Source organism: Onychostoma macrolepis, chromosome 16 (genome assembly GCF_012432095.1).
Source record: "Onychostoma macrolepis isolate SWU-2019 chromosome 16, ASM1243209v1, whole genome shotgun sequence".
NCBI classification, from domain to species: Eukaryota; Metazoa; Chordata; class Actinopteri; order Cypriniformes; family Cyprinidae; genus Onychostoma; species Onychostoma macrolepis.
The window spans coordinates 6,483,071-6,510,350 of record NC_081170.1 but is presented as its reverse complement, the minus strand read 5'-3'; the positions used below and the strand labels follow the sequence as shown (position 1 = coordinate 6,510,350).

Genomic DNA, 27,280 nt, shown 5'->3' with positions numbered 1-27,280 from the left:
AAAAACTAATCTGACCAACTAGCAGTTAGCCAAGGGGTAATCAGTCTTACTTTTTGGATTCAATTTAGACTAATCTGTGTTTTTACATAACTAAATAAAAAAAATATGACCATTCTTAAAGAAAAAAAATAGATGACTAGCTTTTAAGACTAGTCTAAACCTTTTATGCAGGTTTAGACTAGTCTTAAAAGTTAGTCGTCTATTTTTTTTCTTTAAGAATGGTCATCATTTTTTTATGCAGGCCCCAGGCCTTTATGGCTGATTTAATATGATAAAGTAAGAATATGAGCTCATCTTGAGAAAAAAATCACCTTAATCTAATTTAGAGGACTGAGCAAAAACGTGCAATTTTGTGCAGTTGTTAATCATATGGACAAAAATTAAGATGAAATTCTGAGAGCTTGCAATGTAAATCAGTAATATTTTATACAGTATGATGCATATAAATACCAGTTGTCACTCTACACTTCCCAATAGTATTTTTTATTATTATATTTACATGGACGGATCTGTATAATCTGTGGGGGCAAAACATAAAATGCAATGAAACACAATGATTAAGAGTTGAACACATAATCATTCCTTCAAAACCTTGTTTTATCATATTTGACTCTGATATCTGATGATCTATTCCTACTATTATTATAAAAAAAATGGATGATCTAGTAACCCTAAGTTGCTTTAGTCCGGTAAATGTGCACCTTTAAAATGTTACTAACAATATAGAAGTTATTCGACAGAAGATGAGTAGATTGTGTACAACAGGTTTTTCCTGCAAAGGTTTAATCATGTACATAATTTAGAGTCCTTAGAAATTCATTTATCAAATATAATACAGTAGGCTTTATTGAGTTAAACTATTACCATGATGCATGTTAGTACACCTTATAAGAGACAGAATAACTGGAACACATTTGTTTTTCCAAACACTTTAATTAGTTTCTTTTTAAACTGCATTACAGTAGCCTTTTACCTCATGTAACTTTATAACAGTTATTCTCTTTACACCAACACAAAATGATTACACCCAGAATGGCAACAACTACAGCAATGCTTGTGGAGTGACACTGACACAAATACTGTCAAAAGAAACTAACACGCACACACACACACAGACGTCTACAGAGACGAACGCGTCTCGTAGGTGGGAACAGGAATGCTAAGGCGTGTCACTATGGCTTCAGCTATGAAATGAGTGCGTTGAAAAGAAGGAATGGTAGGGCCTTTCTGCTGTGGCAAAACTTGGCGAGTTACTCTTTGGAGTGCATGTACACTAACAGGTCAGCAACACGATGGCTGTAGCCAAATTCATTGTCATACCTGCGAGAAAGAATAAGAAAAGAAGATTAGAGCACTATTTTCTGCTGACGTTTGTTTTTATTTGCATAGGGTGATATAGCATAAAAATCTTGATATTTTTCTGACATTTGACAATAAATATACCAGTATTTATGCACTGTATTTTTTCTGAAAATATTTATTTTGACCTAACAGTCATTACAGCCAAAAAAATAAATAAATAAATAAAATATATATATATATTTTCATTTAAAAGAAATCAAATTAATATGATATGAAGGAGTCTGTTTTGAATCAATAAACAGAAAAGGACAATTTGAACTGAGATACAGAATTAAACTGAAATGTATTGCTCCTAGAGTTTAAAGTAAAGACACTATTAAAGCATCCGTCTTAACAATGTCATACTTGTAATCTGTGAGGCTAGAAAAACATTGTGAAAATGCTGTCTTTAGAAGTTGAAATAATTGCAATATTTGCAGTGAGGCTTTATTTTACATCTCCATTAGAAATGTTTTGTGATAATTTGATCCAGTCCATCCAAAAATCTAAATTCTGTCATGATTTACTCACCCTCGTGTTGTTTCAAACCTGTGTGAGTTTTGTTCTGTATGCTGAACACAAAATAAGATATTTTAAAGAATGTTGGTGACCAAACAATTTCAGGTCCCATTGACTTGCATAGCATTTTCTGTCCATACTATGGAAATCAATGGGACCCAAAACATTTTGTTACCAACATTCTTCAAAATATCTTCTTTTGTGTTCCATGGAATACAGAAATGTATACAGGTTTGGAATGACATGAGGCTGAGTAAATGATGACAGAATTGTCATTTTTGGGTGGTCATGTTGTTTTTCAGCTTACCAGGAGATGAGTTTGACAAAGTTGTCGTTGAGGGAGATGCCTGCACCAGCATCAAAGATTGAGGAGTGAGTGTCACCAATAAAGTCAGAAGAAACAACCTAAACCAAAACACAAATTAAATATGAGTCCAATTTCTGTCCATTATATGAAAATATGCATGTTGTGGAATTCTAAAAGAATTTCACTGCTAGCACTTACGGAATCCTCTGTGTATCCTAAAATTCCTTCATTGGTCCATGAGCGGCCTTCTTGACAGACTCCTTGATGTTAGCGTAGCTGGCGGGCCTTGAGAGGCGGCAGGTGAGGTCAACAACGGACACATCGGCGACTGGCACACGGAACGCCATACCGGTCAGCTTGCTGCAAATTAAACAGAGATGGTAAACTTCTCAAATAGACATCAAAATTGATCAGTTGCCTTTCGATCCGTCTTGCACTGACCCGTTAAGCTCAGGAATGACTTTGCCCACAGCCTTGGCAGCACCAGTGGAAGCAGGGATGATGTTCTGGTGGGCGCCGCGTCCATCGCGCCAGGCCTTGGCAGAGGGGCCGTCCACTGTCTTCTGTGTGGCGGTGTAGGCATGGACTGTGGTCTGTACGGAAGAGGTACGGAAAATAATTTTCAGTCTATTATGCTCAACAAGACCGCATTCATTTGGTCAAACCCTACGGTAAAAACAGTAATATTGTGAAATAACATTGAAGTCTTCAGTGTCACATGATCACTCAGAAATCATTCAATCATGTTCTGATTGGTGCCAAAGAAAAATTTGTTATTATTATCAATATTGAAAACAGTTGTCCTGCTTAATATTTTTGTGGAAACTATGATACATTTTTTTAAGGATTCTGTGATGATTCTATAGTTAAAAATAACTGCATTTATTTTAAGTAGAAATCTTTACTAACATTATAAATATACTGTCACTTTTGATCACTTTTTGATACTTTTCTTCAGCGTCCTTACTGAATAAATGTATTATTTCTTTAAAAAAATTGACTGCAAATTTTTGAAAACGAGTGCTACATTTTAATTACATTTAAGTAAATAAAATAATTAGTTTGCTTACAAAACCACCACTGGCTCTGCACCCCTTTACCTAAATTCATTACTTCAGACTTATGTGCCCTCTAGAAGCTTGTGTTCTGCAAGTGAAAATCGCTTTTTATTGTGCATCCCAAAGAGGCACAAAATCACTTTCACAGACTTTTAAATGAAATGTTCCCTCCTGGTGGAATGACCTGCCCAACTCAATCCCAGCAGCTGAGTCCTTAGCCATCTTCAAGAATCGGCTAAAAACACATCTCTTCCATCTTTATTTGACCCTCTAACTTTAGCACCCTATATTCTAATTCTATTTTTTCTAATCTTTTTGTATTCTATCTGTTTACTTTTTATTTATTATACAATTAACAAAAGCAAACAAGGCCTCTAACACTAGCTTGCTCTATTCTTTTTCTACTCTATTTGTATTCTTTTTTTATTCATTATATAATAAAAAAAAACCTTGCTATGTGTACTGCATATAGCACTTGCATATCTTTGCTCTTTTGTTGATTTTGATTGCTTCCATTGTCCTCATTTGTAAATTGCTTTGGATAAAAGCGTCTGCTAACTAAAATGACTAAATGTAAATGTAAATGTAAATGTAAGTAAATAGGCAGGGTTAATGTCCAAATGTGACTTTTCACACATCATGTTGCCCATTAGAACTGTTGTTTCAATGATGTCATGCTTTTTGGTTTCCTTTCAGCCTTTATTTCTAAGAAGCGGATGTTAAATGTTTGTCTTAGTTTAAAAGTGTCAAAATGATTTTTTGACCCAATTGAGCATATATAAGTAAGACTCGTGTCACGCCAGACATCGACTTACCATGAGGGCCTCCTCAATACCAAAGTTATCATGAATAACTTTAGCCAAGGGAGCCAAGCAGTTAGTGGTGCAGGATGCATTGCTGTGATGTTTTCAACAAAAAACACACATTAATATGGTTATCTCCTAATTTTGCACAAGTCAGTTACTTTCACATGCATACATTAAATATTTCATTTGCATGCTGACATGGATTAGACTTGGTTTGCTCACCTGACAATGGTCATACTGGAAGGGTCATACTTGTCCTGGTTGACTCCCATCACAAACATGGGAGCGTCAGGTGATGGGGCGGACACAACCACACGCTTGGCACCGCCCTGGATGTGAGCCTATGGGGTACGAATTTCACAAAATATCAGTATTATAAAAATATTTGATGTTATACATTTACACTCCAGATCCTGCTCAGGTGCAGACTTACTGAGGCCTTCTCAATGCTGAGGAAGACTCCAGTAGACTCGACTACATACAGGGCACCGGCATCACCCCATGGGATCTCAGCAGGCTTCATACTAGGTGCGAAAGAGAGAATTAGAAAAGAATTAGCACAACCCTACAGGCTATGTTTGAAACTCCTTATATACTATTTCTGCAGTATTTTTTTTCTGTACACATAAAATAATATTAATATTAATTCCCACAATGTAATGCGCATTGAACCAATGAACCATTGAAAAACCAATAAAGAACCTTGACCTTCTACTTCCAGTGTGATGAATGAACCAGAAACAATATCAACTGCAAATGTTTAACATCTCTTCAGTGGTTCATTGTTTAATTGGCCAAACAATTTTTCTAAAATAGGATTAAAAATACAAAATAACCATAATTTTATGAGATGATAACTGGACGCTACTTTGAATTAAACATGCAACGTTTCTGTCATGTACGTGATATTGTTTACAATATTTTTTCAAAAATAGTGCCCAGTATGCAGTATATACTGTGCACTCTGATGTACAAATCTTTTTTAATATGACAGTGTTTACTATGAATTTAAACATGCTTGCACTCTATGTGTCAAGGTTGGAGTTATATCCTAACAGAGAGATGTTCCTAATGGGCGACTATGATTTATAAGACCAATAAAACGTACCTCTGGAACACAGAGATGGCTTGACCATCAACGATCAGCTTTCCATCCTCTTGGTGCACATCTCCCTTGTAGCGGCCATGAGTGGAGTCATACTTGAACATGTAGACCTGTTAAATGATTTCAAGTTTGAGATTACTAGATTAGGATTAATTTTATAGAGATAGGACTCACAGAAAAAAAAAAAATCAATTTTATTTTTAAGCTTGAAATGTATATTTAAAAAATAATTAGAAAAATAAGAGATTTGTGACATCATTAGAAAGGAAAATAATTTCAGCATTTATTTGGATTTTTATATATATTTATGATATATTTTTTAGAATTTTTAAAATAATGCTGTGTACCAATGAATGGTCCACAATAGGACCAGGAACATGCATTAAGAAATTATTATAGTGCTATTTTTATTTTTACTTTAAGCACGAATGCTAAAAGGGAAAGCTGCATGTTTGAAAGTGTCTAAAATCTCATACTAAAAAACACTATGCAGTGCAGGCCTATAGATATGTTAGTCTAACATGGCTGCTGCTTTACACAATGCCAAGAATCATAATTTCTGCTTTAGTGAATCTCACCATGTACTGCAGGTCGATGAAGGGGTCGTTGATGGCGGTGACTTTAATTCCCTTCTGCAGGCAGGCCCTGAGGACCAGACGGCCAATGCGGCCAAACCTACACAAACACACAGCAGAGTTATTTAAGATGTTTCATAATGACACAATCTGTCTTGTATCTGTTATTTTGAAAGATGCCTCTCATTCTCTCGTATCTGTCTGCCTGCAGGGAACATGATGGAAAATTCCACTGAAGGGCTGTGTGATTTCATTGGGCGAAACAAGGGAATATCTACATGTTTTATTTAAATATGACAACATATGAAAAGTAAAGTGAATAATTCATGTTTTTTCAGTTGATATCTGATTGGTAAGACACACTGCCTGAAAGACTATGCAGCAGGAGTGTGTGTACGTGCTTGTGTGGATGGAGGCTTAAGCTCATCCTGGGTAATCCTGTTCTTATAATCATTCTGAATCAGACCATTTGCTCTCTCTCTCTCTCTGTCTATCTATCTGCATTTTACAATCTCTATTTATGGAATTATTAGCTCTGTCCCAAAACCTAGTGAGCTGCCTTGCTGTTTACTGCCTCAAAAAAACCTAAAAGAAAAAGAAAATCAGACCAACTCTGAATGTTCTTCATAGTACGCAACTTAAAATACAAAGTCAAAGTCAGTCAATTTTTAAATTAGATTTAACCGTCTATAGTTAACTAGATTATCATTATCAGAGATTTTTTGTCCGTTTACCTAAAATATATACTTGAATTCCCCCTGTGATTTTAAGGTAATATTTAATAACACTTTTGGATGTTTAAAGTTCTCTGATATTGGTTAATAGTCACATGACAAGCAGGTAAAGAAATGTTTTTTTTTTACTAATTAATTTTACAATTTTTTTTAATTTTAAAATTGTTTACTTAATTTTATTCATTATTAATTTTTATGATTTAATATATTATTAGATTTTCATCAACTTTTATGAATACATTCAGGAACTGAATAAATTCTAAGTTTAAGAATTTAGAATTGATCTTGAAAAATGTAAAAATGTAGAATTGATCTTGACCTTGCTTTGTCCACAATCTATACCACTGTTTATTAGGTATAGCATAATTTTTAGGTGGTTCACTACATTTTGGAACAACTTTGATCCAATTTTGATCCATTGTCAAAAATAGATTCAAGTTTTGCATTTAGTATTTTATATTTTAGGATGTTGTTTAATCATATATTAAAACCTTAAACATCATTACAGAGCAGATGTAAACTCACCCATTGATTCCAACACAAAGCTCAGACATTATTGCAAGAGTATGGATTGTTGTCCTGAACCTGAAACAAGAGAAGACAAAAACAAAGCAGGCTTTTAGAACAATTGCATCAACTTTATAACTTATAATATAACTTTATAATAGCGTTAGTTTTACTGTTGTGTTGTTTTGAACTCAATGTTAAATAACGTGTAGCTGTTTTTGCACAGAACTTGCATTTATGCTCATCAACATCCACAAAATAAGAGAAAATAATCAACTGGCATGAAGTACGTTTCATTTTATCTTGTGAAATAATAGCATATTATGTGTGATATAGATTGAAATGTATTTTCTGTGATTCCTCACTAGCAGCTCAGTGGTCGGTCTAAACACGCTTGTGGGACTGAACTTCATGAACTTTCTCTGAGCCAGTGTTGTGTTTTGGATGGTGGGTGGAGGCTTGAACTGTTCTCCAGTTTTTATTGTTGTTGGGTTCATTAGCATGCTGTCTGGGAAATTTCCAAACCTCGGCCTCACTGGACCTGCATACTTTATTAGCCTGGCAGAGCAGAAGATCTATTGTGTTAAGAAATGTCTTTTATTCTTCTCTCTTCATGCAGAACGGGGGCAGCAAGTCATGCACGTAACAATTTGTCCTTAAACTTCCTTGTGCACACAGGAAGTTGCTGAGATATTGGCAGTATATGAGCAATGCCAAACAATCTTCACTGTGGGCTTCAATATGCAACAAGTCGTCACATGCCCAACATCGTTTGCAGTTTTCTCTATTATCAGAGTGCCACGGTGTGTGAGGATGGGTCTTATGTAATATGAGCCTGACAGTTGGACCAGAGTCAAATATTTTTACATTATGCCATATATGGCTAACGCCTGAGAAGTATCAAAGGGAAGAGGAGGATGTTGAACTGCAACTGGAAACGGATATATGTGCACATGAAACAGGGGGATGTGACTCAAACGTTGAAATTACAATGCAAAAGTTAACAAATTTAAAAAAGTGTAATGGATTTCAGTTGACTTAGTTCTACCTTTTAATACAAACTGGCAGTATAAATCAGTTTAGACTTTAGAAATGTTTAGAATAAGATGATTTCTGCTGTCGCTCTTTTTACAGCTGTCCCTGTGACTTTACCGTAGTATTTAAAACACTACGAGACTGTGTACAAAATAATTCAAGGGAGTGGCTCTAATGCATTATACTTTGTTTGACATTTTAAGATATAAACACATTTTAGCTAACAGAGTTATAATGTTAATATTTGTAGTCAAAATATAGCCCTCTAAAAGCCCATAGATGTGGCTAGATGACAGAGAACGTCTTATGATCTGTTGGGTTTTAGTGAGCTATGGTTTGTTTTGAGTCCACATGTTTATACTTTCATCTAGGCAAGTGGTGCACAACCGGTCATTAACGAGACAAATGAACATGTTTTCCATAGACACCATTGATTGGACCTCATCTGCCACTTCTGTCTTTGTGCACCACTGAAATGGCCAAAAATGACCTTCACGGTCTGCTTGAAAAGATGGTCTAGGCAGGGTTATTCTAGTTAACTAAAACTAAAAAAATTAAATTAAAAAATGTGTTATTTGAAATGAAATAAGCGTTATCTATAACAAAATATTAAAGAAAAACCTTAAATATATTTTATTTCAGCTGGTTTCCAATGCAACATTTATCATTTTCATTTAGTGTAAATTGATGTGCTAGAACAACTTAAACACAATTACTATAACTAAAACCTATATAGATATATTAAATGAAAAACAATTCAAAACTTACAAAAATGACAAAATCACAACAAAAATATTAAAACCCTAACTAACCCAAACTATTAAAATGAAAATCTGAAATGCAAATATCAACAAAAACTAGAACAGAATCTCAATTATACTGAAATATCACTAGGTATAAGATATGGTTAATGTGATATGAAATAAATCCTGTCCTAAATTGCAGAATTTGGAAACTTGGCTTATTATTAGGCAGAAAATGCAAATGCCATTCTGCGCATTTCTAAGTTTCATTGCTAAATCCAAATTGGCAAATGGAGATTATGAGGTTATGCCCTAGAGTTGGACACAAAGGCAGCAGATTTTTTAAGGAAGAGCGCTTGGGAAGTTTTTCATTAGCATTTTATTTTCCAGGCGCTGAACGATCCATTTCCCAATGGCAAATGGCAATTTCCACAAATACTGAAAAATCATCCTCAGGCTCAGAATACAGCAACCAATCAATGCGACACCTTGATCGATCAACCTAAAATGAGTTCAAATGCCTGTCTGTAACAAAGGAAACCATCTCACTCAGATAGATCAAAATCAGTTCAGTTAGTGTAAAACACTCTTTGAAATAACAATCAGCTGCTTTTTAACATTTCCTTATTTGTATAATGTTGGCTGTACAAGATGAGCGCTGACCCTGAACTCAAATGCAAGCTAATGCACCACAACCAATGGCCCACATCGCCAGACTGGATGAAATCAGGTCGTTTTTGCTCAAGGGCAATGTGAAAAGAGATGGAGGTCGTGGTTTATGTAGAAAATAAGGTTACTTATTTTAATGCCAATGTACCTGTCAAGATTTCATATAATTCAACTTTTAAAAATTATTTAATTTTTGTTCAGTGTGCCATACTGGATGCTCAAGGTCTCAACTCCATCTATACCAAGCAAATGGGAAAGTACTAGCAATTGCATTTGCAATGTTACATAATCAAGAAACACTTGATTGTGTCAGTGATGATGAATGAAGGAAGCTCAGACTTTCACAGCATGCATAAAGACAGACCGTCCTTGCAGCTGGCAATGTGAAACTGAAGACTGTAATCTCCTAATCGGCCCATGTGTGTGTGAACCATGTACTGCACCTGCCTTGCCTGAGTAATCCTAATCCAAGTCCCCAGTCTTGTTAAGGACTACCAGAATGCACTGCACGTGAAATGACAGATCGCAGATTCAGCTTGAAGCTAAAATAGCTGCATTTTGTGCAGAAATTTGCTGCTGGTGCAGAAATTATTTCTTGTTTTGCAAACACTATCTGACAAAGTGGCTGCTGATTAATTTAGAAATGATGCTTATGGATGCATGGAAGTGAAGCAAAGAATTAATCAACGGATGAAATTTAGCTGTAAGCCTTAAAAGCCAAACGATCTGATGAAATTGCAGAGAATGATCACATGACGTTGACAAGGTCATTCAGTGCAGGAAAACAGTGGCCGCGTCGGCATCTTTGGTTTCTCTTCCTCTCCTCTGACTTCTTTTCTTTGGATTTTTGATTCTTTTGGTTTCTTCTTATTCTTCAAAGTTTTTGCTAATTTTGCCACTATGCATTTTGGTTAATGAATATCCCTCTTTGTGTTCTTGGAAAATTTGGTCAACAAAAAGAACAGTGGAACAGTCAGTGAGAACCGGTTTCCTGCCAAAAGCCTGCTGTCTCCAATTAGACCTGGATCAAATGACACACACACACACACACACACACACACACCTCTGAACTGACCCTAAATTCAATTCCCCTACTGTTCTCTTTAGCGTCTCCCAGTCGTAGCAACACTGTCATGTGCATATCATGTGTAACATGACACTACACATTAAATGCTAATTTTCAAATCATAATTTCATAATTAATTCTAGCTCCATAATCTGATTGCATAATATGCACACACCTGTGATCACACATCAAAACAGAACAGACAGAGAAATGTGTAAATCGAATAGACTTCCTTCTATGGAGCAGCCACAAATCTGTGTGACTTCAATTTAATTTAAAAAATAATTGTTTAATTGCTAAATTCCTGAAGAACTACACTACCCATAATGCTCCTGCCAACAGTATATGGCCTACAGTTATTTGGCTGATTAATTGTTTATTGTGCCTATTATTTTTATATTATTATATAAATTAATCGTATTACTTATTTATGTTTTTATAATGTTTCAGTCTCTCTGTATTCATTTTGCTCTTATTTGGCAGGATTGCTCAATCTCCTGATGCAGTAGGAAGCAAGTCTTGACAAACCACAATGCCACACCTCTTCTGGAGACGAGAAGACAGCATTTCCTCTGAACCAACAAGCAACCATTTCATCACACCAAAAACACCCAATGTGACAGAACAAGGACACACAGACGGGTATAACCAGGACAGTTTTCCTGGGACACGCAAACAGTCATTTGAGTGGAAAATATCTAATGCTGTGTGGCATAAAATGAAACAGGAACTTCAGCAGTGTCACTTTGCAAAAAATAGCATGCAACTAAAGACCAGTTATGGACCTGTTTTTATCAATAATATAATTAATATTGAGTAGAGAAGTGTTGCATTTCTGGAGGTGTGTCTATAAGGCATCCTGAGGAAGTGCTGTGTCATTCCAGCCAGACAATAGCAGCGGGAGAAAGCAAGTTTTGAGAGAATGGATAAGCACTTTAACTAGTGCAACACATAAATGTCTAACATTAGGACCATTATTTGTGTGCCAACGGTCACATTTGGCTTCAGTCGCAGTGCAATAGGTATGACGTAAGAAAATTAAATTACCCCACACTGCAACCCACTGTTCCCATTCTTGGCCCCGTTAAAGGACATGTTTGAGAAGGGAATGGTATTTTAACTCTAAAAATTATTCCTCCAAGGGTGCTAATTACAGCCCAGAGAATAAAACACCTTCTCTGCAATGCACAGACTGTATGACTGTACTGTAGATAATTTCTGTATCATTAAACATGCAATATGCATGCAAATTATTTTGATAATGCACAATTCAATATTTCATTCTGTGAAATCAGTGCTCATTGTACAATAGTTTAATCTGCCTGTCATTTAGACGCTTTTGATGATGCAGATGCAAGTGTCAAACCAACGAACATCACATGCTGTATGTGATGTCATGATAATGCATAAATCAGCTTAATGGTCCATCCAACACCTGAATAAATTTATACTGGCTTCTTTTTTCGACTAACTCCATAGTAAGAAAGCCAAATTTGTCTGGTGTAAGGTAACATCTATTATATAAGTGAGACTTAAACGGCCAGCTGAAGGCCCTTCTGGTTGCCAGTGGCAACTGCAGAGTCAGACTGCAGAAGGTCGATGAAGGAGGGATGGAGATGCGGCCTGCACGTCACTTCCTCGCATACACATATATTATAATTCATCCCACATTTTTCGAATTATACTTAAGCATTACAGAATTTATTAATGCCATTATTTATTTCAAAAGATCACAGCGTAAATGTTGTTAATGATGCATACCCTGCTGAAAAACACAAATCAGAGCAAACCTATTCAGGTGGGTCACTTGGTTGCATGAAAACCACCTTAACCCAGATAAAACTGGTAAACCACCTCAGGCTGGTTTCATACGTTTTATTCAACGGGGAATTTGCAGGAAATGACAATAGAAGTAAGCTCTGAAGTTCAGTATTGCTCATGATACCCAAGGTTTTCAGATCTGAGTCATGTTCTCCACTGCAGCATCACACATGGGTCCAGTCACGTACACGAGGGAGACAATCTCCCATGATGCTCACCGTGTAACATGTGTCCTGTCCAGATTTATATTAAAATACAGGTAGAAGCTATGGCATAGTCTATCCTAACCCTAACCCTATTCTCGTATAATGCATTAAAAACCTAAATGTTATGAGAAAGAATAAGCAAAAGGAACGATATCATTTGACCTTGACAGCTCGTTCGACCTTCATGATGGGAATGATGTCTGACATTATTTCTGTTTATCTGTTTTTAAATGCATTAGAGCGCAAACGGCTGCTTTTTTTTTTCAAAAAGGGGGAGCGTGTTCCTTCTTCATTCGTTATTTGTCAATGTCGAAACGTCGAATAAATATAATATCCATCTGACTACAATAGGTACTCCAAATATGCGCTCAAACGACACACAGTCGAGTTTGGTGAAGTTATTATAAAAAAATAATTTATTAAATCATACTCCCTCCCCTCCTTCGCAGCATCTAAGCAGATGGTACATTCTGGAACGATATGACGCAATGAGCCCATCGCGAGCGGCCCGCAAGGCACGTCACGCAGCTCATTCTTCAACATTTTCATATAATAAAATACTAAAATGTCATAGGTGTTAAATTAATATCGTCTATTCTGTATTAAAACGTTTATATATTTGCATAAACCCGAATGAATGAACCACGCCTCCATATATTCGTGCATCACGCAGAAACTGACGGATTATATAACAACTCCCTACAAACCCACGCAGCTAACAAAATCGAGCAAAGCTAAACGTCGTCTTTAAAATGTTTACTATATGTATACCATTTTGCAGTCTATGAATTCGACACAAAAACGATGTAAAGTCTATGAGGAAGAACTCACCTCCTTCAGTGATGCTGCTGCGGCTTCTGCTCAGTTTCCGCGTAACGCTGCACCATTTTATACCGGACACGTGCCACCGGGGCCGGTCACCCTGGCAACGTGACGTCATACCGTGTTCATAGGATAATTTTAAAGAAGCGTATACGAGCTATCTATCACGAATGCTATGGAAACGCTGATGGGAGACTGGGTAAGACGATACTATACAAGGACATGGAGGGGAGATTTATAACACGCATGAAACAAGCGCAGTTCGGTGCTGTATAGATGTGCCGGGCTTCCAAAATGCAAAATTAAACTCTAAAAAATGCACATCCTCCATGCAGAATTGTGTTGCCTTGGTTTTCGCCACTGGAAATTGTTTTCTGTGTCAAAGCTCCATGAAAGGATGCAGTATTAAAGATAATACATTGATCACCACTGTTACCAGTGAATAAACACAAACCCTCGTTTTAGAGGCAACTAGTTGATAAAAGCAATGCTATTAAAATTAACTTTTGCTTTATTAATCAATTTCCCCCATGGATACTGTAAAAAAGCACTGTGGTTTTAATTGTGACTGAAAAAACAAACAAAAAACAAAAACAAATCACGCACTTTGACTAAAAATGTTATCTAGTTCATTTAACGATCCAAAAATAATTAACACGTGCTCACACGGCACGCATTTGGGATTAACTTGTTTAACATAAATCGTTTTCATAGCTTTCTATTTGATATTACGGTGCACGTCCTAGTCACTATGAAAAAGCAGAAGTGAGCTTGCATGAATGTAACGTCAGGATGAGGAAAGTGTGGAATTCCGCACGCTGTTGCACGTGACCTTGACAGTGGCGAGCGGATGCAGATACGTGAGAGACGGCGCGTGCTGCAGAGACTGCGCAGATAGAGGAGCGGTGGGTGGGGTGCTCACACATACTATACAGAGCAAAATGTCTAATTAAACATGTAAACTAAACATGGAAGTTCTCCATATTGACCTATTACCGAATTTGAGTTGTCTTTTTCTCGTTTAAACAGAAGACCAATTGCGTTATTTTTCATGTTAGAGGAAATAACGCCTGTCACGGCAATACACACTAAGCGCCCTCGTGTGGTGTAAATGTTAGTTACAAAAGGAGAGAAAATTGTTTAAAAAAAAATGCATTATAGGTTTAAACCAGTATAAGCGAGTAAATATCTAATTTGGTTGTTTGTTTGTTTTTGTTTTTTTTAATACAAATTTTACCTATGTGTGCATGTGACGACCCTGAGTCTTCTCTACATCCTATTGGGCAGAGTGTGGCAGGCTCTGATTGGTCTTCCTCATGTTAATTGTTTGATTAGTAGCATATTTAAGTGTGATATCTATTAACTGAGGCAGGCACTCTGTGGGGGATGTTTTCTCTGGAGTGTCTCTTTGCTTATTTGTTTCTTTTGGCATTTCTTATATCTTGTAGTTAAAGTTTTGTTGTTATTTATTTCTTTGGTTTTCTCTATTATCCCTAGACTTATGCTTTATAGTTATTACGGACTGCTGTTGTTTTAGTTCAATTAAATAAAACAATTGGCATTGATGCCCTTTGTTGGTTGCTCCTTTTTTATGTTGCGGCTTTTAAACATTGGGATCGACTGGAAATATATACTTCGAATCAGTGTTATAGTTAACTAATAAAACTAAAATGATAGAAATATTCATTAATAAACAAATGAACTTGAATAAAAATATAAAAAAACTTCAACTTTTCAAATTTATTTCAGCTAGTTACCAATGCAGCATTTCTTACTTTTAATTTAGTTTAACTTGATCTACTAAAATAACTAAAACTAAAATGTAAATAAGGCCTACAATAACAAATAAAAATGACAAAAACAGCAACATTACTTGAACTTTATTAAAAAATTAAGATGTAAACAAAATTAAAACTACAAACTAATAAAAAATTATATTAGTAGCTCAATCAGGCCTATACTACTAAAATAATCCTGCCCTGAATACCTTCTCAGACAAATGCATAATTGTAAATAAATTGAACTGTATTATCATGTTGTCAATATACTGTATACATAATTTATTAATTACATTATTTGTTGGCCAATACTATGGTTTGATATTTCTGTTCATTAACTTATACATTCTGCTTTTTGTGATAACCAGATAATATCAACAAATAGGCTACAGATAAATACAGTTACTAGACATTTTTTTTATTTGAGGTCTTTAATCGTAAAGACTGCCACACTGGAGAACCCATGAGTTTAAAAAAAAAAAGAATAAGAATAAGTTGATGATGAATTAAAATATAACTAACTAAAGTAAACTAAAAACAAGAGAAAATTAAATGTAAGTATCATGGAAAAAACAGACACTGGTAAAAGATAAAATATGACAACATTTTCAATTGATTATCCAAGTTTTATGTAATATAAAGACAAGCAGAAAAACAAACATATAAATTGATGCAAAGTTTATGATAACAGTTAAAGCCTTTTTTTTTTTTTAAACAAAATAATTAACTTTAAAAAGCATGTGTTTTAATTATGTATAAACAATGATATGGTGAGGAGTCAGTGACATTAAACATGCTGAATCATTCCTCACTGGTCCTCCAGACGGAGCTCCTCATTTAGCAAAAAGTCTTAAAGCTATCACAAAAAATAACTGGAGCAACACTAACATTTAAAAGCAGAACTGCACATGTGCTTGTATTTGATAAAGGCGTTCATGTTTTTCTAAAACTTTCATCTTCAACTTTCTGGTGTCCTACCATGAGATTGCTTACAATTATGGTCTAAAGCTGTGATTGTGTGTAGCTCTGACAATAGGAAGAATGATGTAGAATACATAAATCAAACAGAAGATTAGGCCAACAGCAACACTGAGATGGTTGATGATACGTGCCATTCTGGAGTTTCTGTTGGCTATTTGCTGGTGTCCAAACATGTTAGCATCTCGAGTCTGTAAAAGAAAAACAAACAAAAAAAATACTAATGTTACAATGTTACCTTTGTATAGCACCTTTACATGCATTAACATGCATAAAAATAAAATCAAAGGGCTTCACAGGTCAGAATATAAAATCACTAAGAAAACATTACACAAAAAAGAACACTAACCGTGAGAAAGCAAATGCAAATGTGAAAACCATACAAAGCGGTTTCCTCAATTTTTTTCCTCAAGAGTTTTTTTCTTCTTCACATAAACCAGGAAGCTCCACTTTCTTGTTTATACTCTGAATGCTGTTACAGAGATGCTTTCTTTATAAACAAAAACTTTTTTGGCTGTTGACAGTATTTTTGGATTTATGGAGCGATAAAAAATTATCAGTCTGGAATTGTAAGTCTGCTGTCAACAAATCTAATTTCATTACTTCCATTACTAGTCATTCAAGGCTAAACCTCATGGCCCTGACAGAGCCCTGGATCAAACCAGAGGACAATGCTACACCTGCAGCACTCTCCAATAATTTCTCCTTTTCCCACACCCCCCGTTTGACTGGAAGAGGTGGAGGTACTGGTCTGCTCATCTCTACATTGGAAATGTACTCCTTTACCATCTCTGAGTATCAACAGCTCCTTTGAATCACATTCGGTTACTATTACCTACCCTCTAAAAATCCATTTTGTAGTTGTTTATCGACCTCCAGGACCACTAGGTAACTTTGTGAAAGAACTAGATGTGTTGCTCTCAACCTTTCCTGAGGATGGTACTCCCTTAGTTATACTTGGAGACTTCAACGTTCAGATCAGTGATCCTCAAATCTGGCTCGCGAGATCCACTTTCCTGCAGAGTTTAGCTCCAACTCTGATCAAAATAGATTTCTAATGATCTTGAAGACACTGATTAGCATGCTCAGGTGTGTTTGATTAGGGTTAGAGCTAAACTCTGCAGGAAAGTGGATCTCGCGAGCCAGATTTGAGTATTCCTGACCTAGATAAACTTCAGGCTGCAGACTTCCACACTCTACTTGTCTCTTTTGATCTCAAGAGAGTGTTAACTATGGCTACTAACAAATCAGGCAACCAACTGGACCTTATTTATACACGACACTGCTCCACTGATCATGTGCTGGTTACTCCACTGCACACCTCAGATCACTTCCTCCTCACTCTTAACCTCAACATGATTCCAGACACATCACATACCCCTCCACATATCACTTTTCTATGTAACTTACGAGCTCACTCTCATCCTCCCAGCTATCTGCTATGGTTTCATTTTCGCTTCCTCCCCCTAAACAGTTATCATCTCTTGATGCTAACAGTGCTACTGATACTTTCTGTTCCATTTGACGTCTTGTTTAGATACTTTCTGCCCCTTATCTTCTAGGCACCACCCCTTCTGCCCCTTGGCTATCTGACGTTCTCCTTGAACATCGTTCTAATCTCAGGGCTGCAGAAAAGGTATGGCGCAAATCACCAAATCCTACTGACCTTAATTTATATCCATTACTCCTCTCTGACTTCTCTGCTAATGTCTCCACTGCTAAAAGGACATACTATCATGACAAAATTAACAATTCGCCTAACTCTAGCATGCTCTTTAAAACATTTTCCTCCCACCTTTGTCCTCCTCCCCCTCCTTCATCAACTCTTAACAGCTGACGACTTTGCCACATTCTTCATAAATAAAATTACATGCCTCACTGCACAATTCTCCACACCACAAACTGTCAAACACATCTTATCAGCAAACATGCACTCGTTCACATCCTTCTCTTCACTCTCTGAGGCAGAAGTCTCTAAACTCATCCTTTCCAGTCATCCTACTACTTTTTTTTTTTTTTTTTTTTACAGTGCACTACAGCAGCCAGTCTGGTTTCAGAAGTGAACATTCGACTGAAACTGCCTTGCTCAGAGTTGTTGAAGCCCTAAGACTTGCAAGAGTGGCTTCCAAGTCTTCATTACTTATCTGGATCTGTCCTCTGCTTTTGATACGGTCAACCACCAGATCCTCCTGTCAACCCTATTGAGAAGGGGCATCTCAGAAACCGCACTCCAGTGGTTTGAGTCTTACCTCTCAGATAGGTCCTTCAAGGTATCTTGGAGAGATGAGGTATCCAAGTCGCAACATCTAGCTACTGGGATGCCTCAGGGCTCAGTTCTTGGACCACTTCTCCTCTCTGTCTACATGGCATCACTAGGTTCTGTCATTCAGAAACATGGCTTTTCATATCTCTACTATGCTGATGACACTCAACTCTACCTCTCATTCCATCCTGATGATCCGACGATAGCTGCTCGCATCTCAGCATGTCTAACAGACATTTCTTGCTGGTTGAAGGACCAACACCTTTAACTCAACCTAGCTAAGACAGAACTGCTTGTAGTTTCAGCAAACCCATCACTTCATCACAATTTCACCTTCCAGTTAGGCTCATCAACCATAACTCCTTCAAAAACAGTCAGAAACCTTGGAGTTGTGATTGATGATAAGCTGAATTTCTCAGACCACGTTGCTAAAACTGCCCGGTCCTGCAGATTTGCTTTATACAATATTAGGAAGATCAGGCCATTTCTTTTTGGAAAATGCAACACAACTCCTTGTTCAAGGTCTGACTTCTAATTAGGTGAATGACTTCTATTTCTATCCCACGTTCCCTTCAAACATCTGTTCTGTGTCCTCAGTTTACAAATAAATGTATTATGAATGTATTATCCAATAACTGTCAACTGAAAATAAAATATGTTCCTCAAGAAGAAGCAAAGAAAATAAGCAATATTTAGTTTACAAAGAAGTGCCATTTAAAATCCAAAATGACATTTATCAATCTAACAACTACTTAAACAAAATATTTAACTGGGAGAACAATTTGTGCGGGTTCTGTGAGAAAGATATTGAAACTGTGGAACAACATCTTCCAGTGTGAACTTGTATAGGAATTTTGGTTTGAATTTGAAAACATGGCTTCATTCCAAACAAACATCCTTACACACTTTGACTGTGGTCTCAATTAAAGAGAATATTATTGAAGGAAATAAACCTAGAACTTTTGATAACCTAATTGTTTTATGCAAACACTTTTTCATAGATATACAGGTGCTGGTCATATAATTAGAATATCATCAATAAGTTGATTTATTTCACTAATTCCATTCAAAAAGTGAAACTTGTATATTATATTCATTCATTACACACAGACTGATATATTTCAAATGTTTATTTCTTTTAATTTTGATGATTAGAGCTTACAGCTCACGAAAGCCAAAAATCAGTATCTCAAAATATTCGAATATTTACATTTGAGTTTGAATAAATGACCATCCCTACAGTATAAATTCTGGGTATCTCTTGTTCTTTGAAACCACAATAATGGGGAAGACTGCTGACTTGGCAATGATCCAGAAGACGAACATTGACACCCTCCATAAAGAGGGTAAGTCACAGAAGGTCATTACTGAAAGGTGTGGCTGTTTACAGAGTGCTGTATCAAAGCATATTAAATGCAAAGTTGACTGGAAGGAAGAATTTGGGTAGGAAAAGGTGCACAAGCAACAGGGATGACCGCAAGCTTGAGAATACAGTCAAGCAAAGCCGATTCAAACACTTGGGAGAGCTTCACAAGGAGAGAACTGAAGCTGGAGTCAGTGCATCAAGAGTCACCACGCTCAGATGTCTTTAGGAAAAGGGCTACCAAGCCACTTCTGAACCAGAGACAACGTCAGAAGCATCTTAACTGGGCTGTGGAGAAAAAAAACTGGACTGTTGCTCAGTGGTCCAAAGTCCTCTTTTCAGATGAAAGTACATTTTACATTTCATTTGGAAATCAAGGTCCCAGAGTCTGAAGGAAGAGTGGAGAGGCACAGAATCCATGTTGCTTGAAGTCCAGTGTGAAGTTTCCACAGTCAGTGATGATTTGGGCTGCCATGTCATCTGCTGGTGTTGGTCCACTGTGTTTTCTGATGTCCACAGTCAACGCAGCCATCTACCAGGAAATTTTAGAGCACTTCATGCTTCCTTCTGTTAACAAGCTTTATGGAGATGCTGATTTCATTTTCCAGCAGGACTTGGCACCTGCCCACACTGCCAAAGGTACCAAAAGCTGGTTCAATGACCATAGTGTTACTGTGCTTGATTGGCCAGCAAACTCGCCTGACCCGAACCCCATAGAGAATCTGTGGGGTATTGTCAAGAGGAAGATGAGAGACACCAGACCCAACAATGCAGATGAGCTGAAGGCCACTATCAGAGCAACCTGGGCTCTCATAACACCTGAGCAGTGCCACAGACTGATCGACTCCATGCCACGCCGCATTGCTGCAGTAATTCAGGCAAAAGGAGCCCCAACTAAGTGTTGAGTGCTGTACATGCTTTTCATTTTCATACTTTTCAGTTGGCCAAGATTTCTAAAAATCCTTTCTTTGTATTGGTCTTAAGTAATATTCTAATATTTTGAGATACTGATTTTTGACTTTCATGAGCTTTAAGCTCTAATCATCAAAATGAAAAGAAATAAACATTTGAAATATGTCAGTCTGTGTGTAATGAATGAATATAATATACAAGTTTCACTTTTTGAATGGAATTAGTGAAATAAATCAACTTTTTGATGATATTCTAATTATATGACCAGCACCTGTACGTATTTAAAGGTTAAACCCCATTTCAGTGGATGGAAGAATGAACTGAAGATGTTTGTGAAGTCTTTTCATTAGGAGTGAGAGGGGCACACATGGTTTAAACATTTCCACACATGCTAACAAAACTTATGATATTTACTAGTTGTCATATCAACACTAGCTGTAGAGAAAAAACTGTGCCAAAATTCTAAAATCTTTTGAAGATATCACTGAACATTTATTTATAGGAAAAGTACATTTCTGGCTGAAGTAAATTTTCATCTCAGTTTTCACTGTATATTTAGTGATGTGTGAATTTAATAAGTTAGTGGGTTTAATTGAGGAATAATGAACATATATTTTGACTCAATGGATACAGACAAAACCCCTTGTGAAATGTACAATAACAGAATGGCATCAAATCATGCTTACACTGTCAGGGTTCTGTCACTTCGGTCTATTGTAATTCATGGTTTTGTGACAGAGCCCTGACACTCCCGTCATGTCCTGTTTTTATATGAGTGCACGGCTTCGAGTGTGCTCGAGCCGTCTGCTCTCTCATCTGCGTGCCTTGTTTCATGTTGGTGCGTGGTGTTCGGATCCCGGCACTCATGTCTCGAGTTTCGGTTTCGTGTCGGGGTTGGGACACTCGCGCTCTATGTTGTGTGAGCGTGCAGGCTCGAGTTCGCTCGGCCGCACGCTCTTTTGTCCGCGTGTTTTGTGTTGCACGCAGTTCGTGTTTTTATCGCCTGCGTGCATTCATGTTATGTTATGTCTTGTGCTGTGTGGCACGCAGCTTGTGTTCATTGGCTGCGTGCTTTCATGTTGTCATGTCTTGTGTGAACATGGCTGCGTGCTTTCATGTTGTCATGTCTTGTGTGAACATGGCTGATTTGTATTGCTGGCCATGTGCTCACACAAGACAAAAACACAAGCACACGGCTTTTGTCTTAGTTTTCAGTGTGCCATGTGCTCTCATGTCAATTGTCTTGACCCCACCCATCTTGTCACGTGATTATTGGTTAATTTGCAGTGTTGCCAAACCCCTCCCTCAGAAAATCTCTAGAACCACCCACAAAAGTCTCCATTTTTCACAAAAAGTCGCCAAATATGAAAAGAAAGTAAATACAGGTAAAATTGGTAAAGGTAAGTAAATACATACTTTACAATGACAGTACAATTTTATGACAGTATAAAAAATATAACAAAAGTATAAAAAATTCTGAAGTGAAATTTAGGAAATGCTTTCTTGTAACTCTGCACAACACATTTGAATCAGTAAATTGTTCCTGTGATCTGCAAGCACATGATGGAAATGATGTAGACACACAATGTTGGGCATTTGTTTCATATGTCACCAAAGTGCATCCCTGTCCTGCTCAAATACAACAGATAAGAGATATTATGATTCTCCAAAAACAAAACCTTTATTGATACAAACTTATTTCAGTCAACACACTCTATTATACGGTGGCTGAGAGAGCTCAACGCGCTGCAAATAGGAAAAAAACACCTGCATATTAAGAAAACAACTTCATCAATTTGACAACACATGCTGCAAATGCTCACAACACAAGAAACGCATAAATACAATTCTTTATTTGGTTATGTTGTGAGCATTTGCAGTGTTTCTTTATTTGTTTGTGTTGTGAGCATTTTCAGCAAATTGATGAAGATATGTTCTTGATTTGCTGGTGCTTTTCTATTTGCATGTGTTTTATACTGCAAAGTGCAAAATACTGCATCCCAGCACACGACACGATGATGCACTGTCTCTCAGTATCTGGTTGACATGATTGTGCATGAATTGTGGTATAACATTTGTGTCTGTGGTTAAAACAAGATGTTCATGCACTGAGTAGTTGGTGCCCTGATGTAATCATAATTTTTCATATTTGTTCTCCGCCATCTTGAAGCTTATAATGAAATGGTGGTGCGTGTCATCATATCTGAATGGCAGGTGTACTGATGTGTGTTCACTGCACACTGTGCACAGACTCATTGGCATGATTGAGAGTAAATGTGGGAGGTCACGGGCCTACGGCAAGGTGTGGCCAAGTAAAAAAAATAAAAAATCTCCAAAAAAATCGCTATTTGTATTTAAATATAGCTAAAATAGCTCCTTGTCGCAAAAAATCAATAAAAGTCGCAGCAACAATGAGAAAGTAGCTAAATTTGGTGACAAAATCCCCAAATTGGCAACACTGTTAATTTGCCCCACCTGTGTTTTACCTAGTCACCCTCCTCATTTGCTGCCTTTTATAATCTCCTTGTGTTTGCAGTCCTGTGCCAGTTCATTGTCGAATGTATCCTGTTCCTGCCCTGCCTTGCCATGTCAGCTGTCCTGTTTTCCCCCCTACGGGGTAGTTTTAATTTGTTTGTTTATTTTATTATCAATAAAAGCCCATTCTTCTGCACCACTGAGTCCTGCTTCCAGTAGAAACCACAACTTTCCCAGGTCGTTCTCCCATCCAGAAACCTGACTAGGGTAAATGGTTTAATGGGTAAAACAAGGAGGAGCTGTAGGATGATGGTGGAAGCAGCAGCATATGCTAAACGACGTTTTTGTTTTGAAAGAACCTCTGTAATGCAGGGTTTTTTTTGTTTTGTTTTTTTTGTACTCAAGAGGACCTACTGTAAATTCAGCTTTTGTTCTGTGGTGCCACACCTTTTTCTCTATAAACGGAAGTTATGGGAAGCCACAAAACTGGAACTGAGTTACACAAATATCTGTCATACTTTACATGCTGTACGTAATCGGAGCATGTTAAGAATAGTTAAAAATAAGCAAAATCTTCAGTGAGCACACATCTATATATGTAATCCAGTCACTAACCTTTAATGTTGAAACGTGGTACTGTCAGTTGTTGTTTTTAACATTAAAAAAACATTTGAACAAAGTTTAAGAAGATTAGTTATTCTTTACATATTTAAACACTGAAATATAAGCCTTTGTAACAAGGTAAACAAGGTAGCCACAAAAGCTGTTGTGGTACCCTTTCAAAAGGTACACTTCTTTTTTTTTAATTTTTTTTTACAGTTTTTGAAAGGGTACCGACCCAGTGAGAGCTTTTGTCACTTTTTTTCTGAGACTATACTGAAAAAAATTACATATACAGTATATAAGACAGGTATGTATATGTTAAATGTAATGAAGTATAAAATGAAGTATATAAGACAGGTATATGAACTAATACTTACTGTGAGGGAGTAAACAAGGGCAGCCGATCCCAGAGGCATACAGCAGCACAGCAGGGTAAAGATGGAGTAGCCCAGGTAATCTGGCAGTGGATTGGTCAGTGGAGTGAACACTTCAGCCGTAGGCTGCATATTGACCACATTCTGCACCGGATATGACCCTGGAGTGTACAGGCCAGATGCTGCTGGAGCTCCGTATTGCTGGGAACTGCTGGGAAAGTTGTGAGAGGGAGAGAATCCAGCATCAGAGTACTCCGGAGGGTCCTGCTGCAGTGAAAGCAAAGGCTGCCCTGGTTCTGGATTCTGAGATGAATTCCACTCTGCTGGAGACTTTCTTGAATCCATGTTTCTCTTGATTGCGATTAGCTTTTCTGCAGCTCTGAACAGTGTCTGTCTCTAGTCAGTGAAGATTAGTCTGTTGCATTTGTGCTCCTCCTTAAGTGACTGGTAGGTTGGGTTGTTTTGTAAGGGGAGGTGTGACAAAATTTTTAGCATAGATTGAATTTACTGTAAATTCTTCAGCTCGACTGCAAGTGCCACCTGGTGAAATCAACATGCAATTTGATAAGCTCTGGAAAATTAAATATCAGGACAAAAATTAGGATGTTTTCATAATTCCTAAGCATGTTTCGTACACATCAACTCATTCTTCCATAACACTAAGGTTGTCACCGAGCAAGCATGCTGTCATTCAGTGACCTAAAACACTAAAAACAGGTAGCATTATACAATGTTGTTATTTGTAAAATGTCCTCAGAAAATAACAACACCACTCTGTTTAGAGAATTCATTGCAAGTATATATTATGTGTTCCTTTACATTACAGTACTAAATTATTCACTATAAAAATATTATGTTGTTACCTTTTGTATAGATGGTAATAAAATTGAAAGACAGCTATGTAGGTGTTCAGCTAGATCTAATTGTTTTTATAGGCCTATTCTCGAATAGCAGGTTCCTAGGAAAGGATTCAGCGCTTACATGAGAGAGCTTGTGCCCAGGGGAACCCAACCTAGTCCTAGTCACGACGCTAGGCTAGAACACTGCTGCACTCAGATCGCTATATTCCAGAGCAAAGTAAATTAGAGATGCGGCACTTTTATTTTACTTTTATTTTTATTTATTTTTATATTGTGTGAGAAATTTTCAATTTATCATATTTAGCCAACATATATTTACTATATGCATATTATTCATATTTACTCATATTTCAAATTTTATATTAATAATCATATATTTACTTCAATATATCTTTTCCATTGCAAACTGTATGAGCATTTGAGGCCTATGAGGCCTACTCTGCCTTGCACGAGAATGTGTTAAGATGACCTGCTTGTTCTTGCTTGCTTAGGGAAAAAAACAGATATCATGAGGATTCTGGGAAGACGCGACGTGAGGAATGAAACCATATATAGCCATATATGGTCATACTGGGAGATGGGGCAAAAGGGTATAAAAGCAGAGAACCATGTTCACTTATTTTTGTCACACATATTGCAGAGCTCACTGCTGTATTGTCTGACTGTCTTGCAAGAATAAAATCTCAAAAGACTCTGTCTCTGACCGTGTTCTTTATTAAAGAGAAAATATCTACAACAATATACAAGATTAACAATGCACATAAAAAAGGGAGAGATATTAATCATATACTGTACTTCTCAGATTTATGCTACACAGCATATACAGCTATAGTCCTATACATACATACATCTCAGTGCATAGAATAAAAGAAAAAAAAACATTTATATACATACAAATGTATATGAACCAACTCCCCAATTAAGGAGAGAAAGGGAGAAAGACATAAAAAACATAACAACAAAGCCAAACAGAGGAGGTTACCATTTCTATAACATTCACAGTTTACTTAGCTGAGGATGTTTTTATATTCTTTATGTATCAACCGCTTTTCCCAGTCCATATGAAAGCACTTTTTTCATCTTTAGCATATACGTAAGTTCTTCCATCACCAGGATATCTTCAATGATCTTAAACCACTGTTTACAATTCAAAGTGCTGTCTTTAAGCCAGTTCCTAGTTATAGTCTTTTTACATGCCACAAGAATAATCTTACATAAATATTGGTCGCTTTTAGGTACTATGCCTTTAATATTTCCCATAAGCAAAAATAAAGAGGTTCTGGGTATTCCAAATCCAAGCACTTCAGACATAACTACCTGCACATCATCCCAAAAAGATTGGATTTTCTCACAACTCCAAAAGATATGTGCGTGATCTGCGTGAACTGTCCACACTGTCTCCAGCAAACCTGTTGTCTGGAAACTTGTTTGCTTTTGATCTTAGGTGCTATAAAGAAGCAAATAAGGCACTTCCAGGAAAACTCCCTTCATATTTGTGAGCTAGTGGTACTTTGGTGTATTATCCACATATCGTACCAATCCGTTTCTGGTATTTCAGTCTTTAATTCTTTATTCCATTTCAATTTTATATATAGTGTGGAGGAGGGGTTGCAACACATTAACACCTCATATATGGAAGAAATTATTCCGGGTAGTGTATGATTATAGGCATCCATCATCATTTTAGTAAGGGAATGGATATCATTTGCTCTAATTTTCCTTTTTTTATTGTAGTAATCCCTTAATTGGAAATATCTAAATAAATCCTGATTTCTAAGTCCAAAATCATCCTTTAAGTTCTGGAAACGTTTAATTTCACCCTTTGTAAGTACACTACACAACGCTGTTATTCCCCTCTCCTTCCATTGTTGAAATATTGGATCTTCCCTTCCTGGCTTAAATTCCTCATCATGCGTAATTCACCTAAGTATTCCAATCTCTTTCTCCTATTTGAAGTGTTTGACAATAGAATGCCAGATCTTTAATGAAAATGTCACAATTGGGCCCAGTTTGTCTTTATTGCTTATTAATGTGATATGTTGTTTGTACAGTTTTCTCGCTGTTTTGTAATGAAATAAGGTGATCAGACTGTGAAGAATTGCCTATACACATAGCCTACAGTATGCCTCGCGCTCTCCTGTTTCAGTCACGAAATACGCATCGGGATATCGTGACAACATGTTCCTTCGTTTCATAATACACAATTAATTGTCATAAACTGAGATTGGTGTCTTTAGAAGACGTATAAGTGCTGAATTCTACATAAATAATCCACAACAAAGCCGTGCTATGGGCACAGCCACTGATAGAGGCTGCAGCGGAAGTTCTTTTACGCTACTATTTGAATCTTCCGCTTTTCG

At 36.8% G+C, this 27,280-nt stretch overlaps 2 protein-coding genes across 2 annotated transcripts; both read right to left on the bottom strand.

The window, feature by feature from the left end:
* Window positions 1–913: 913 nt before the first annotated feature.
* gapdhs (glyceraldehyde-3-phosphate dehydrogenase, spermatogenic) lies at window positions 914–13,420 on the bottom strand. The gene is given in 12 exon segments (XM_058746513.1): window positions 914–1,320; window positions 2,168–2,265; window positions 2,366–2,394; window positions 2,397–2,527; window positions 2,609–2,760; window positions 4,041–4,122; window positions 4,254–4,372; window positions 4,465–4,555; window positions 5,140–5,246; window positions 5,715–5,811; window positions 6,971–7,030; window positions 13,324–13,420. Coding segments are annotated over 11 exon segments (1,005 nt in total). The 5' UTR covers window positions 7,000–7,030; window positions 13,324–13,420; the 3' UTR covers window positions 914–1,250.
* A 2,277-nt stretch (window positions 13,421–15,697) lies between these two features.
* LOC131521253 (synapse differentiation-inducing gene protein 1-like) lies at window positions 15,698–24,487 on the bottom strand. The gene is made up of 2 exons (XM_058745788.1): window positions 24,064–24,487; window positions 15,698–16,261 (listed from the first exon to the last, which is right to left on the bottom strand). The coding sequence occupies exons 1-2, from the start codon at window positions 24,403–24,405 to the stop codon at window positions 16,088–16,090; spliced, it is 516 nt and encodes a 171-aa protein (XP_058601771.1). The 5' UTR covers window positions 24,406–24,487; the 3' UTR covers window positions 15,698–16,087.
* Window positions 24,488–27,280: the final 2,793 nt, after the last annotated feature.

Excerpts from the sequence above, each read along its gene's own strand:
- LOC131521253 (XM_058745788.1), bottom strand. The coding sequence starts at position 24,405 with ATGGATTCAAGAAAGTCTCCAGCAGAGTGGAATTCATCTCAGAATCCA. Across the intron at positions 16,262-24,063 it reads CCCTTGTTTACTCCCTCACA|ACTCGAGATGCTAACATGTT; the intron begins GTAAGTATTAGT and ends TTTCTTTTACAG.